Source organism: Mesoplodon mirus, assembly GCF_964341445.2.
Source record: "Mesoplodon mirus genome assembly, chromosome: 17".
NCBI classification, from domain to species: domain Eukaryota; kingdom Metazoa; phylum Chordata; class Mammalia; order Artiodactyla; family Ziphiidae; genus Mesoplodon; species Mesoplodon mirus.
This window is the reverse complement of record NC_138993.1, coordinates 41,399,918-41,415,889: the sequence shown is the minus strand read 5'-3', so window position 1 is coordinate 41,415,889 and position 15,972 is coordinate 41,399,918. Positions and strand designations below refer to the sequence as shown.

Sequence of the window (15,972 nt, the reverse complement as noted above, 5' to 3'; positions counted from 1 at the left end):
TTACATTTTGAAAACAAAGATGGACAGAAATGGCCAAGATTAGGTCCAATGGTTGGTTTATAGATTTGCTGTGCCTTCTATAAAAATTGAAAATTTGTCACTAATGGTTGGAAGAGAGATTTGTTTTTTCCAGATTTCAATTAGTGTTCCAGAGACATAATTTATAACATATTTTGTCCGTTTTTCTGAAGGTCATTGAATGAGCTCCAGTAATATTTTAACTCTTGGTTTGGCTATTAAGAGATGTAATTAGAAATAAATTTGGTGAAACTAATCATAATATATAAAAATGCAAATGCTACACATCTGTTTTCCCCAACTTTGGCACTACAGCCAGTTTCGGCCAGATAATAATTTGGGTTGTGCGTGATTGAGCGTGTGTGTGTGTGTGTGTGTGTGTGTGTGTGTGTGTGTTGGGGTAAGTGGGGGAGGGGCATTTCTATGCATTGAAGACATCTGGCATCATCCCTGGCTTCTACCTCACTACAGGGTCTCCTAATGGGTAAAATCACCTCAAGCTGAAAACCACTAATGCAAACATTGGGTTGTTTTTCACTTTTCTTATTCTCCCTTACAATTATAACAAGTAAATCATTTTATCATAGTTCATATTTTAGTCCTTCATAGGATAAGTTAATCAGGAATAGAGTCAAGCAAAACTACCAAGTTGCTGTGGTTAGTTCTTATATTAGTTAGGACTCTTGGTTGCAAGTAATAGCTATTATTAAAGCTAATAGCTCTTAAGAAGCAGTGGTGGGGATATAATCGGACATCAACAATAAACTGGAATCAATTAATTAACGACCATAAGTGGTTCTCCATCTCTGGTTCCTCCTGTGCATCATCTTCATTTTTATAACCCTTTTCCCTCATTTTTCCTTTGGGTTTCTGGTCTATGTAATGAAAACTACTGTTTCTGATTACTCTTGAGTATACATCACTTCCTGTTCAGAAAGTAATTAGATTGATCTTGGAGTATCTCTGTGGTAGAACTAGATTCTGTGATAAAGGGGTTCATTGGTCCATCTTGAATTTAGTATGTTCATAAACATAATCAAGTGTTGTCAAATGGAATGTCAATTTCTGGCAGAGTAGGAGGAGTCCACACCATGTGACTATAGCTGCTTTGCTTTTCATGTGTATGGAATATGGGGAAAAGCATTTCAAAAAAGTAGGAAACCTTTGTGAGCTTGGAAGTCCATACATGTATTCTATCACATCCTTGTTGACACCTCATATACTCATTCAGTGGCCTGGTACCCTCACAATGCTCAGTAAATGCCCAAAATGCTCCAGTTCTGTTCCGTGCAGCCTGCCTTCCCCCAAAGGGGACCAGGCTCCGAACAGCTTCTTCCTCACTCCCAGCGAGTTAAAGTAAAACAAAAATTTAGCTCAAGATATCTAATCTCTGTGGGGAAGAAAACAAACTAAATCAAATTAGTACATGAGTGATATGTAAATTTCCTGTGCCCCTGAATAACACTTGTGTCAAAAGTATGCTTGGTAACAGAATTAATCCCTGCATGGTACAGTGGTAGATATAGACCTTTTCCAATGCTCTTTTTGTTTTGTTTTTCTGTGAGCCATGGCACTATCTATCTAAAATGTCTTTTAGGTCCTTGCTACTTAAAATATGGTCCACAGATCAGGAGCATCAGAATGTCCTGGGAACATGATAGAAATGCAGGACCTCAGTATCCCCCCCAGATCCAGTATATCAGAACCTGCATTTTAATTTAGCAAGATCTCTGGGTAATTTGTATTCACATATAATTTAAGAAACACAGAGCAGGTTAATTTATTGTTATTTGACACATGAGTAGAAGGCAACTTTAGTATAATACTTGGTTGATGATAATAAACTCAGTAAACATTCTAGAACAATATGAAGATTAGACGCAACTAAATGCTAGTGTATTTACGTATATTATCAAGAACTTGCTATTGAGCCTTAGAACTATTGATTAATGTGATAAGCAAAAAAATTTTAAAGTCTAAAATATAAAGGAGAGCTATTGTGATGAGAATTATCAAAGTAGAAAGGACTCACAGTATAGTATTCTTCACTGCAAACAAACGAGCCTTAAGAGCCCTCAGCTGAATTATGCTTGAAATATAGCTATTGAATATTTCTGTGCTGCGCCTATAGGATGGTTTTTAAAATACAGTAGGGATTTTTAGGTATTTTTACATAGTGTGGTCTTTAAATTAGATTTTTGAATGAATTAATGAATAGATTTATGACACTAAATTTGTCCCATATGTGTTTTATAATCTTTTCATGTAATTCTCACTTTCCACTTTTTCCTATGAATTGCGGTGTTTACCTAAAGTGCTACCTGATCTTTAGGGTCTACTTACCTATTGTAATACACCAAAAAGTCAGCCTACTTCCATAATGAGAGACAAATATTACTGGAAGATAATTAATCTTTTGTTTCATTACTCTTCCAGTATAGCTGTTAAAGACACTCACATTGGTATAGTTGTTACTTCTACAAACTAAACAATGAATTTGCAATTAGGCCTTAGATATACTGATATTACAATCAAACATGGGTGCAATTCACTCCCCAAAATCAACACATTACATAAATATCTTTGTGACATAAAGAAATGTTTATAATCATTTCAAAATTGTAAGGGGTAAAATTTTTTCTAACTAGTCTTTCTTGTAAACTCCACATATAATGTTTCTTGTAACATGCTATTTTTAAAAATAAATCTCTCTTATGATGACCCCATTCCATACAGCCAAGAAGTTTCTTCGAGGCTCTTTTAATCCATTCTGAAAATTCACCAATCTGTTTGAGGCTGACACACAGTCAATTCATAAGCATAGGATCGAAAAGATGATGTGCATTTTAGCATCTTTTAAGGACTATATTAGTGTGTACTGCAAAATAAGATTTTCATTTAAGAAAAAACATTATTTTAAAGAATTATATATATACACACACACACACAAACACACAATTTTTGTAAGCAGAGTGGTATTGACTTATATCCCAAGCAAAGCATATCACTGTCTTGTAAAGGCTGAGCAAGCCCTATCTCCATTATTTGGGTGTCATCAGTGATATAGAGGCTGCAGGAGTCAAGGGAATATGCATGATCTCCCTGACTCATCCTAATTCAGTTCAAGGGGCACTGTCGGTTGAATTTGGTCCCTGTGAGGAGACTATATGAGAAAAATGAGGCTTATCCATCCTGCCCTATATTAGTAAGTCTATTTATATACACATTATATAACAAATTGGGCTCCTAGAAGAATATTATGTGAGCTTATTTTTTTTTTTAAAGAGGACAGGGAAAATAGGCGTAAAAGAAATATATGCATGAAGAAATTGGGGGGAGGGGAACAAGGAATGAAAGTGACTAGAATGATGTTGTTTCAAGTAATATAAACTCCTATTTTTAACAACATACTCCTATGATAAGAAATAGTACTACTAAAAGAGAATTTTTAAATTTCCACTATATGTTAACTTGAAATAGTTCTAATATCTATGAAAAATAATTTCCCAATTATCTTTGGGCAAATGCATTTGTGCTTAAAACATGTTCTTATCTCAACATTTTTCTATCTCTACTTTTAGTGTAAATAGAGGTGCTTTCAAATAATGTGCATGTTATATTCAGACATTTATCATTTATATAAATATGAATTGATCATACTTGGTATTCTAATTGAACAAGTCTTACAAAAATAAATATCAGACACAAGAATAGGAAGTTTTGTATATTTCCCTTGAAATTACATGATTTTAAAATGATCAAATTATTTAAACTTATATCTATTCTCTCTTTACTATCGTTAAACCAGTTTTTCATGTTTCCTAAGTGATTGCTTGAGCCCTACGTGTAATGGGGAAACCGTTTGTTATGAGAGCTATGTCTATATGAAGTCTTAAAAAACCAATAATGAAATCTGAAAATTCAATATTTTCTTTATTTATATAGTAATCATGATAAAATAGTGGCACTGGAAAATGTCAGTTTATATTGTAGTAACTGTTAGAGCTACAAGCCTGACATCTATAATCATTATCAGTGATAAAAATATAGCAAATTGGGATAAATTTAGTTCAGTCATTCAAATAGAGTGAAGCTTCTTGTCACCTGCTTTCCTTTGTCATTTGAATACCTTGGTCTAAGTTTTCCTTAAAAGAAAAGAAAAAAAAAAAGAAAAAGAAAGGTGTTCAAAGAAAAGAGCCAATAGTAGAGCAAAAGAATGATTCAAGGGGCTTATTACACTTTGGCAGTTTGCAGCTTTCAAAGGTGTTAATTTTCTTTTTGTGGTGTTAAGATTCTGCATTGTCATTTTCTAAATAGTGGTAACACAAATAACCCTTAGCATTTTTCATACAATTCCCGCCCTACCCCCAGGATATACAGTACAATAGTCTAGCCTCTTCCGAGAAATGGGAACAATAAAACCTGCTGTGATATAAAAGCCCCTGTGATTGATTGATTAATGTCGGTTAGCCACAATAAAACATCTGGATTAAAGGAACTTTTGAAGTACAGGGCACAATAGAACTTTATTTTATTTTATCATATCATTTTATTTTATTTTATTATTTTATTTTTACCTTTGATTGGAATATAGAACTAGTACATTAGAGTTGAAAATTTTAGTCTTGAAATCCTTGAGGAGGTCGTTTGATCATTCCAAATACCACAGTCCGTGTCATTTATGGAAAATGTAACATGAAAAAGCCTTTATGATCTCTGTGTGAAATGTAATTTTAAAATGCTGAGTGGTAACTAGAAAATCATAGGTGAAAATCCAATTAACAAACTGAACTGCGTAGTAATTCAGGTTATTAAATGCCATTACATGGAAATTATTGTTTAAATATATAAACCACATTAAATTCTTGCAATATAAAATAATTTTACTAACTCAATATCTCTTTCTGCATAAATCTGTAATAGTATTTTAGTCTTCACTTAGCTGGCCGAAGGTGACTTAGCTTCACAAGTATCCCATGACCTATATAACTGGCAGAGAACACAAAGGTAATTTTACTACAGCCTGGATGGTATAATTCTTAAAGTACTAATCAGGTACAACACATGTGAGAACATGATAATTCCTTGCTGTAGAAAACATGCATTGACAAAGATGTATAAGGGTTAATTGAAGAGATCTAATTGGAAACTAACATATATACTGGAAGATGTATATTGGAAATCATATAATTGAGAATCTAACATTTTATTAAATTCATGAAAGAAAAAAAGTGATTAAAATGCAGCAAAAAAACCAATAGATGTTCCCCTACGAAAACTAAAATTAATGAATATTATCATTTCCCTAATTCATAATTATGCAGATATACCTTTTAAAAAAATTAGGAGAGGTGGATTGTGAGCAGCTCTCAATATGCAAATGTTTTATATTGTGGTTTGGGCAGAAGCCTCAAGTTAACGATTGCAGAGGGTTAGGAAAACGACCCTTTATATTTAATTTTCTTCCAGGAATATTAATAAGATCTCTAATAATAGTTCTCATTCGAGAGTTTAGCAGTTGAAATATAATAGGGCAAACAAGCTTCAACTATTCTAGCTTTAAGGGGTAAAACTATTTTGATTAAAGAATCCCACTAATTTATACATGCCAAATAAACACCCATAAGATGGAATGCACTGAAGTCAGTGGCTCTATTTCTATATTATACTCAATGGCCTTTGAAAGGAATCTACATGTGCTTCGTTTTGGGGCTTTGACCTGTGGTTTCTGTTAATTGAAGTCTCATGGTCATAAATGTTTATAATGTGATGATATTTTTCTCTTCCTTAACTTTCATCTGTGTTCATACTAAGATTTCATTTATGAGCATAGGATAATAATCGGTCCTGGCTACAAGCAAAGCTACCCCTTAGCAAACAGAAACAATTACACTTAGTCATAATGTTAATTATGGCTAAGCTATGTGTTGTGACTTTGAAATGACTACGGTATGATTAGAATAAGAGTGTGAGATAACTGATGCTTACAAAATGAACTGGAAAGTGGCAGTGCTGCTATGTTTATTGTAAATGTATCAGAATGATGCTTCATTTACTATTTTAAACTAGTTCAGAGCATAAAATATGTGGCAATTGGAACAATGCACTAACTTTAGTTGTAGATTTTGTGAATGGCAAAATGATCATTCACTGTGGTAAAATAAAAGAATCTTCCTTTAACTCACTCGCATTATTGTATGAGGTAATATTTTTCTTTTGACTTTTTAGCTACTTAAGCAGTCCTTTTTATTCTTAAATGTTGTATATTCTAATCATACAAAATACTACCATAAGAGTTGTTTAGCCATTTTAAAACAGTATCAACCTATGGTCTGCTAGAAACCTGTTTTATATTTCACATAGAAGGGATTCATGTATTTTACAGTGGGCTTCGGGGCACTGCACTTTTACTGTGTATATTCACCTGAGGAAAAGTTCGAAAAAAATCCTTACATTTCCATAGATGTGGAAAAATTGCAATGTCAAATGAATTGGTTAAATAATGAAATTATTTATACAATATCTAAGTTTGATAGGTTTGCTTAGTGAATTTTTTTTTTACTTTTAAATATCTAAAAATAAGTGTTCATATTTAAAAAGGAAAGCCATTGTATTCAAAAACAAAAGGTGTTCCTGAACACGCCATCACAGTGCATAACTACATGAAAGAGCCTTCAAGGCATCTTCAGCCCAATACAGAATGGGAAACACGGAGGTTTAAAATAGATGCCCTTTATCCTCCCTGTAAGTTAGAACAAGTTATTCAATCATGCATTAAGACCTTCTCAGACAACCTTTATAGGTCATGCAAAAAATATATATTATTTTTTTTTGTTCCAAGTGAACTGTTACTATTATTAATGCTTCTAACTTTACTCAGGCATCTGGCGTCGTAGGTACAACCCATAAAACAAACCTTCGTGGTTTACTGATCTTAAAAGATCAATCAAATACAGATAGTGCTTTCGGGGCCAATATTTAAGGAAAAAGGGTAATCCTTTCGAGTGTCATTCTATCCGGCTCTTGCATGAAAATGAGAAACGCGTGAGGATACTCGACGGAACAGGAGTCAGAGAAATGAATTGCACAGGGAAAGACAAGTACTACATGTCAAGTTGGAATCAGCAGAAAGTGTAAGGGGAAAGGAAACGTTCCACAGCTTGGGGAGCAGCTGGACAGGACTCCTTCCAGCCTCTCCCGAGCAAAGTTTGCAGTTAGGTGAGGTGAAGCGGCTTTTGCCGCAGCCGCGCGTTCGGGCGAGCTCGGGTTCACAGATTCTGGGCGCGGCGGGAGCAAAAGTGCAAGGACAGCCTGGATCGGCCGCCGCGGCCCGTCCTGCTACTGGAGACAAGACTTCGCCCCGCTAAGCAGACTGGCCTAGGGCTGACTAGGGTGACTACGGGATCCCAGAGGCTGTCATTTTCCCTTTCTCCCGGCAGCTTCCGTCACCCTGCACGGAAGGAGTGCTCAAAATAATTTTCTTTCCGGTCTTGATTGAGATTCGAATATCCTCTGTCCCGACCTTTCCTATCCGCCCTCTCTGCCCTTCTGCCAATGTCCTCGCTAGCAAAAGCCTCTAGCTGCGGCACCGGGAATGTAGCCCGTTTAACGCGCTCCGGGGATCTGCTGGGCCCTGCTCTCCTCCGAGGACCGACAGTATGTCTTGGACCCCAGGTGGACTCTCCAATCTGTGCATTTTGGTCCCTCCATTTAGCAAAGAGAAGTGTGGAACGTGCGCCGGCAGCGAGCCGCCTCGGCATCCCCCAACCGCCCGCAACGGTGCCAGAGGCTGCCGGATCCGCGCCCGCACGCCCGGCCGGCCTCCCGCGTTCCCTGCTCGTGAGACCGCCGGGTCTCGGCCTCTCGCTGCCCTGTGCCGTCCGGAGCAGCCGCCAGCCCCTCAGCGCTCGTGAGAGCCGCGTCCGCGGGGGCCTGGGGAGCGTCGCCTTTTCCCTCCCGGGCCGGACCCTGCTGGGCATGCTCAGTGCACCTCCTGGAACCCGGCTCTCCCAGGGCCAGGATCGGGTCTCCGGGTTTTCGCGGCTGCCGAAGGGGAGCTGGGGAGGAGAGGCTGGCAGATAGTCAGCGCCTTGTTCCACGCCCAGCTGCGGCCGCCCGCACCGCAAGATACGGGCCAATCAGGGACCGGGGGCGGGGCTTAGACCGTCACTCCCTCCCTCTGGGTTATTGAGAGTTCTATCAAGAAATTCAGTTCAGAGAGAGAAGAGAGAGAAGGAGAGAGGGGCAGAGGAGAAGGGAGAGAGGGAGAGCATGCCAGACGGGAAGGAGCGCCCTAGAGTCTCCGAAGCACGAAAGAGATAACCAATTAGGAATTTTTCGGGCAACTGTCACGCACCCCGAGAGCAGCCAGAGACTCACCATCACCCCAACTCTGACGTTTCCTACAAGAAGTTAGAGACTTAAGCAGTATTGACATCGGAGGGAAATGGTATGTTTGATGCTGTGGAAAATACCCCTGAGCTGAAGAAGTGCAGCTGGATGTTGTGTGTGCGTTAAATACCAGAAGAGCTCAGACCCCGTGGGTAATAGAGACGAAATGTGGAGAGAATGAGTAACGACAAATCTGTGAATTTGTTCTCTGGAGTTGCTAATTTGCCAGCCCGAAGCAACACATTTTACAAGGAAGAAACGTTTTGCTGCTTCTGATTTCTCCCCAAACTGGTGCTACCAGATGCATGGCTTTCTATGTATTGGAACAGCTCATTTCTAACTGCAGCATACCGGGAAAGGGGAAAGGTTGAGGCAACTAACGTAAGTGTAAAGTTTCGCATGCACAATTGTAAATTTTGTGTTTAGATATGTCCTCGGTGTAGACGAGGGATGTTTGTAGCTGGGTAGACGGTTGGGGCAGAGCTCACCTACTAGGCTGTATCTGCATCCCTACCTGCATCACTCTGCCGGAACTAATCGCGGGCATCAGCTACCGTGCAGCCTAATGCAGATAAGATTAGAGCCTGGGTACTGACCTGTTCTACTCGAGTAAGTAGCTGTCTGGAGCCTTGCACCCGTTTAAATTGCAGTTAGGAGGGCATCTAAGCAGAAGGCTTTTTACCTGCGTTACTGAGTTGCAGTATTTACGTGTGGCAGATGTTACTAATACTACAACCGGAGATGGGGTTAAGAAACTGCGTTTTTTTTCCCCTCTTTTATGCTCAGTAGAAAATATTGTGCTGTTACATGGAAGTGTTAGCTGCGTTTCACTTATATCTTGGCAGTCTCTTCCACCTCTAGAATAAGGAATCCTATGTTATTATATATATTCTAAAAGTTTTAATGTGTTTCTTAATTCTAATGGTGATAATTTGGCAACATGGAGAAATGAGAGCAAGGTCTGTGTAAGAAACTGAAGGTCTTGGTATTGTGCTTTTAGGCAATGAGGTTATACAGTGGCCAGAGACTTGCTTCTGACGCTGCAGCAGCATGTCCGGATGCTTGCTTCCCAGTAAAATTGTATTTAGAAGGCAGTTGAAGAACTGGGAGGAAAGAAAAAAGATAGTCTTTTTAGAAGAAAGAGATGACTCAGTGTGGCAGAGAAGAAAACACATCACGTATGGCATGTGAGAAAGCAATTAGCAGGAACCATAGCTAAATAGTTAGTGTTTTTCACTGGCTCCCAAAAAAACTAAGGGAGGTCGGTTAGAAGCCAGGAGGCGGGTAAGACAGGGTGGGGTGGGGGTGGGAGGGTGGTGAATGGGAGGAGATGGGGGGTGGGGGCGTGGTGGTGGTGGAGGGGAAGAGGAGAACAAGAACGCATGTTTTGAATTAAACAGTGTCCTGAAAACAGTGCGGGTGAATACAGGTAAGAATAGCAGCTGTCTTTAATTCAAAAGTAGGTAATTTCATCTTCTCTGGGCAAATGCAACAAGCCTGGGATATTTAGTATGTTTATCCACAAAGTTAAGTTGCAAACAGTAGCAGAACAAAGTGCCATGTTTACTAATATGCAGTGGGAAAATGTGTTGTGATATTTTGTGACTGTGTGCTTTTGTTTACTGAAGAATAATATTGTCTATATGATTGTGTTGACAGTGGCTGTCTCCAAATAAGTCATGAGATGTAATGCATCCTCCAGCCCATGCACACTTCCTCTTGCAATTTGTGCATCATTCCTCAGTGGAAACCTTTAATCCCTAAAACCCAGGAGAAGAAAATAAATACATTATCATGGACCTGAGGGATTTTTACCTGTTGGCTGTTCTGATTGCCTGTTTAAGGCTGGATTCCGCAATAGCTCAAGAACTTATTTACACTATTAGAGAGGAATTGCCTGAAAATGTGCCCATAGGAAACATACCAAAGGATCTGAACATTTCTCACATCAATGCTGCCACAGGGACCAGCGCCAGCCTTGTCTACAGACTGGTTTCTAAAGCTGGGGATGTCCCTTTGGTGAAAGTATCCAGTAGCACTGGCGAAATTTTCACGACCTCCAATAGAATAGACAGAGAAAAACTCTGTGCTGGAGCCTCTTACGATGAGGAGAATGAGTGTTTCTTTGAACTTGAGGTGGTGATCCTCCCCAATGATTTTTTCAGGCTGATCAAAATTAAAATAATTGTCAAGGATACCAATGATAATGCCCCCATGTTTCCATCTCCTGTCATCAATATTTCCATCCCAGAAAACACTTTGATCAACAGCCGCTTTCCAATTCCATCAGCAACAGATCCTGACACAGGCTTCAATGGTGTACAGCATTATGAATTGTTAAATGGGCAGAGTGTTTTTGGACTGGATATCGTGGAAACTCCGGAAGGAGAGAAGTGGCCACAATTGATTGTTCAGCAAAACTTGGACAGAGAACAGAAAGATACCTATGTGATGAAAATCAAAGTAGAGGATGGAGGCACTCCACAGAAATCCAGCACAGCCATACTGCAGGTCACAGTAAGTGATGTAAATGACAACAGGCCAGTGTTTAAAGAGGGTCAAGTGGAGGTGCATATTCCAGAGAATGCTCCCGTAGGCACCTCTGTAATTCAGCTCCATGCCACTGATGCAGATATAGGCAGTAATGCTGAAATCCGGTACATTTTTGGTGCCCAGGTCGCCCCTGCAACCAAAAGACTCTTTGCTTTAAATAATACTACTGGGTTGATTACAGTTCAAAGGTCCTTAGATCGAGAGGAGACAGCCATTCACAAAGTGACAGTGCTGGCTAGTGATGGCAGCTCCACTCCCGCTCGAGCAACGGTTACCATCAATGTCACTGATGTAAATGATAACCCTCCAAACATAGACCTCAGGTACATTATAAGTCCCATCAATGGCACAGTGTATTTGTCTGAGAAAGATCCTGTCAATACAAAGATTGCCCTAATTACAGTTTCAGATAAGGACACAGATGTGAATGGCAAAGTGATCTGTTTTATTGAAAGAGAGGTCCCGTTTCATTTGAAGGCAGTATACGACAACCAATATTTGTTAGAGACCTCCTCTTTGTTGGACTATGAGGGCACCAAAGAATTCAGCTTTAAAATCGTTGCCTCTGATTCTGGGAAGCCCAGTTTAAATCAGACTGCCCTGGTAAGGGTTAAGCTTGAGGACGAAAATGACAACCCACCAATTTTCAACCAGCCTGTAATTGAGCTGTCAGTTTCTGAAAACAACCGACGTGGGTTGTACTTAACAACTATTAGTGCCACAGATGAAGACAGTGGGAAAAATGCAGATATTGTTTATCAGCTTGGACCGAATGCCTCCTTTTTTGATTTGGACCGAAAGACAGGAGTTTTGACAGCCTCCAGAGTCTTTGACAGAGAAGAACAAGAAAGATTCATTTTTACAGTAACTGCCAGGGACAATGGGACCCCTCCCCTCCAAAGCCAAGCGGCTGTGATAGTTACTGTTCTGGATGAGAATGACAATAGCCCCAAGTTTACTCATAATCATTTTCAATTTTTTGTGTCTGAGAATCTGCCAAAGTATAGTACTGTGGGGGTAATCACAGTGACAGATGCAGATGCTGGAGAGAATAAAGCTGTGACTCTTTCCATTCTAAATGACAATGATAATTTTGTGTTGGATCCCTATTCTGGAGTCATAAAGTCAAATGTCTCATTTGACAGAGAGCAGCAGAGTTCCTACACTTTCGATGTCAAAGCCACTGATGGGGGACAACCACCCCGTTCCTCTACTGCAAAAGTAACTATAAATGTCATGGATGTCAATGACAATAGTCCAGTTGTCATTTCGCCACCTTCTAATACTTCTTTTAAGTTGGTGCCTCTCTCAGCCATTCCTGGCTCCGTGATAGCAGAAGTTTTTGCAGTGGATATTGACACTGGGATGAATGCTGAACTTAAGTATACAATTGTGAGTGGGAACAACAAAGGCCTGTTTCGGATTGATCCAGTAACAGGTAACATCACTCTGGAAGAAAAACCAGCACCTACTGATGTGGGCTTGCACCGACTGGTGGTCAACATAAGTGACCTGGGATACCCTAAGTCTCTGCACACACTTGTGCTTGTTTTTCTTTATGTTAATGACACTGCTGGCAATGCCTCCTATATCCATGACTTGATTCGCAGGACTATGGAGACCCCATTGGACAGGAACATAGGCGATAGCAGCCAACCCTATCAAAACGAGGACTATCTCACCATCATGATCGCCATTGTCGCAGGTGCCATGGTGGTCATCGTCGTGATCTTCGTCACCGTTCTGGTGCGCTGTCGCCATGCATCAAGATTCAAAGCAGCTCAGAGGAGCAAGCAAGGTGCTGAATGGATGTCCCCAAACCAGGAGAACAAACAAAACAAGAAAAAGAAAAGGAAGAAAAGAAAGTCTCCCAAGAGCTCTCTTTTGAACTTTGTTACCATCGAAGAGTCCAAACCCGATGATGCAGTTCACGAACCCATCAATGGGACAATAAGCCTGCCGGCTGAGCTGGAAGAGCAAAGCATAGGTAGATTTGACTGGGGTCCGGCACCTCCAACCACCTTCAAGCCGAACAGCCCTGACCTGGCCAAGCACTACAAATCCGCTTCTCCACAGCCCGCTTTCCATCTTAAACCAGACACTCCGGTTTCCGTGAAAAAGCATCACGTGATTCAGGAACTCCCGTTGGACAACACCTTTGTCGGGGGTTGTGACACCCTTTCCAAACGCTCTTCCACTAGTTCAGATCACTTCAGTGCCTCAGAGTGCAGTTCCCAAGGAGGCTTCAAGACAAAGGGCCCCTTACACACCAGACAGGTAAATGAGCACTTTTACTGGTCTATAAGTACTGCATACAAGTGCCCAGTCAACCAGTATTAACGTGCCAGTGTGTCTCTTGTTTTGGTCTAACTTTAGCTTAGTTATAAAGAGGGGAAAAAAAACTTGACCCCTTTTCTATTCCTCTGGGGCTCAGTCAAGAATTTTTAGAACAGCTTTGAAATTTCTGAGTTCTGAGAATTATTTAAACTCCCAGTTGCCTTCAAATGGCAAAAGATGAAAAGAGGAAATTATTCCAAAATGTCCCAAGATAACATTTGCTGAAGAAGAAAACCTGTCCTGATAGGCCAAATTCTGCTCCTGGGGTTTCCAAATTGACTGCTTCAAGATTTTCACATTACCGTTTGATCTCAAAAGTCACCTTCAAATCTCAAGTTTTAAATGATGTTTGAAGGTGTGACTATAATTATGTTACAACTGTGGTTGCTAAAGGGGTTAATTTTTTTTTAGTCTCTAAAAAAGATAGTAGAATATTAAATGTATATCAGCTGTGAAGCACATGATTGTTGATAGATTGCAACTAAGCCATATAGGAAGTCTTCTCTTTAATTCCAGATGATTTTATTGTAATATAGTAAATTAGAGGTTGAATAGAAAGGTTTGCAGATTGCTGTCCACAATGGCCAAAGTACTCTTTCAAAAAAAAAAAAGAAAAGAAAAGAAAAGAAGAAGGAATAATTTCTCCCTAATAGAACTGATTTATACAGAAAAGAATGAATCCATTGTAAATATTCTCTCATTTTAGTAATGCATAAGTGATCTGTCATAACTCATTTTAAACTGTGAAATATGCCATATGAAGAGGGATTAAGAGGCTGAGAAACTCATATTTCAACCAAATCCAGAATTAGTTTTTCTTAGGTCTAATAATTCCTTGTTAATAAAGATTTAAATGCAGTGCTGTCTAATTTATTTCACTGGTGCTTGTCTGTTGCCATGAAATTTGAGTGTCAATAATAGCCTGTAGATGGCACTAGGGTATCATGTCCCTTGTGCTGGCCAGCTGCCAATCCCACAGTAGCAAGGAAAGGGAGAGGGAAAGATCAAGCTGGTACTATAGCCAAAGATACCTTTTATTTAATGATAGTTGCTCTGGAGCAACTAGCATGTCAGTTCATTTGCTTGCTCTTTTGTGATCAGCTCTCACACACCAACTTTCTAGGATTTTGTAATCCAAGTTCTATCTTTGTTGGTATTGAGTCCACCTATGGTGATGACCCATCTGAATTTGTTAAAAATAAGGAACATACAGATTTTAGAGAATCATGTAAAGCAAGATAAATTTTCAGGATAGTATTGAGAGACATTGCTTAGTATTTGAAAAGTCAAGAGTTTTTCTTCTTTTTTTCCTGTGGTGGTGGGACTGGTGAGAATGGTCTATTGAAACTCTGTCTCTCAGCATCCAATGTTTGTTGCTCTGCAGTGACTTTAAGGTTTCATGGTAGTAAGATATTTATTAAAATAATTTTGGCAGCGAATCACAGAGATCCTTTCAGAACATTAAGCATAACGCCTACGATTTTACAACTAAAATCTACATTTCTTAAAAGATTAAATATCTAGAGCATTTAGAAAGTAAAAGAGCTTGAATGCACAGGATGAAAGGAATTAAAATAAGTCAGTTTGGAGGTTCTAGAGGAGAGTATGAAGTTACTGGATATACATAGAATTTGGAATGGGTTATTTTCATGTTAACTTCATGAGCTTTTTAAAAGAGGTTTGATGTTTTAAAGTTAAGAAAATATCTGAGTTTAGTAGAGGTTTATAAATGTTGGTAAATAGTTAATCATGATGAGAAAAGTAATTTTTGAAACTAAGTGGATTTAAATATAAAGTTGCTATTTTAATGAAAAGAAAACATGGCTTTTTATTATTTGCTTTTAATGGGAAAGTCACTCAAAATACTGATGATATTTTATGATTTGCATAGTATCTTGAAAAATATAACACGATTTAAAACTTTTCATATAAAATCTGATATTTGTTTTCCAAAGAAACATGCTGATATTATTCCCACGTCGTAATCTTTCTTTTCATATTATGTGTGGTGGGTATTATGAGCATTGATGTACAGACCCACTTTTTCTGACTTCTTCCCCAAAGTTGAATCTATATATAGTACAGTGACATAAACGTTAAGTGCATTTCAGCAAAGTATGGGAAAGATCTTTTGTCGAGGCTTAGTCAGTCATAGGAAATTTGATTGTATGATGTAATCTTTGAAATAAGATGCTGAGTAATTCTCTAACTGGAACTAAAGTGCATTTTAGACATTCCTTGAGACCATGTGTTACTATGCTGTTCTCCTTGTAGGCATTTCAGTGTTCAAATGTAGCTATGATTCATTATTATGGTAAAGAGCTACTGAAATGGCTTTGCTTATTTACACCTTTTAGAAGTTTTCATGCTGAGAAAGAAAAATTGCAATGTTGTAGAAAAGGAATACTTCTGAAAGTAAGGACAGGTGATGGTGATAGCAATGTGTACAATTTTACTATGAAAGAGGCATATTTTCTATGAATGAAGAACACACATATATATATTATCCTTTAAATTATTTTTTCACTGAACTATATGGCTGTTATTAAAGATGTTCTAGTTAAGCTAAAAAGTAAAAATTCTTTTTTTTTTTTTAGCGCCTTCACTTCAACTAGTGGCTTCACATGAATACAAAATGTGTTCCTGAAGCAACACAATTTTGAAAAAGTAGGG

At 38.8% G+C, this 15,972-nt stretch overlaps 1 protein-coding gene across 5 annotated transcripts in view; it reads left to right on the top strand.

The window, feature by feature from the left end:
* The first annotated feature begins 8,230 nt into the window (after window positions 1-8,230).
* Window positions 8,231-15,972, top strand: part of PCDH9 (protocadherin 9) — a 114,899-nt gene continuing 107,157 nt past the window's right edge. For 4 of the 5 annotated variants that reach the window (XM_082602388.1, XM_082602386.1, XM_082602389.1 and 1 more), the window contains exon 1: window positions 10,087-13,239. In XM_082602388.1, the coding sequence (XP_082458514.1) occupies window positions 10,204-13,239 (3,036 nt within the window). In that variant the 5' untranslated portion in view covers window positions 10,087-10,203. Of the gene's footprint in view, window positions 8,791-10,068; window positions 15,837-15,972 lie in introns of those variants that run through there. The other variant, XM_082602385.1, reaches the window with a different exon arrangement.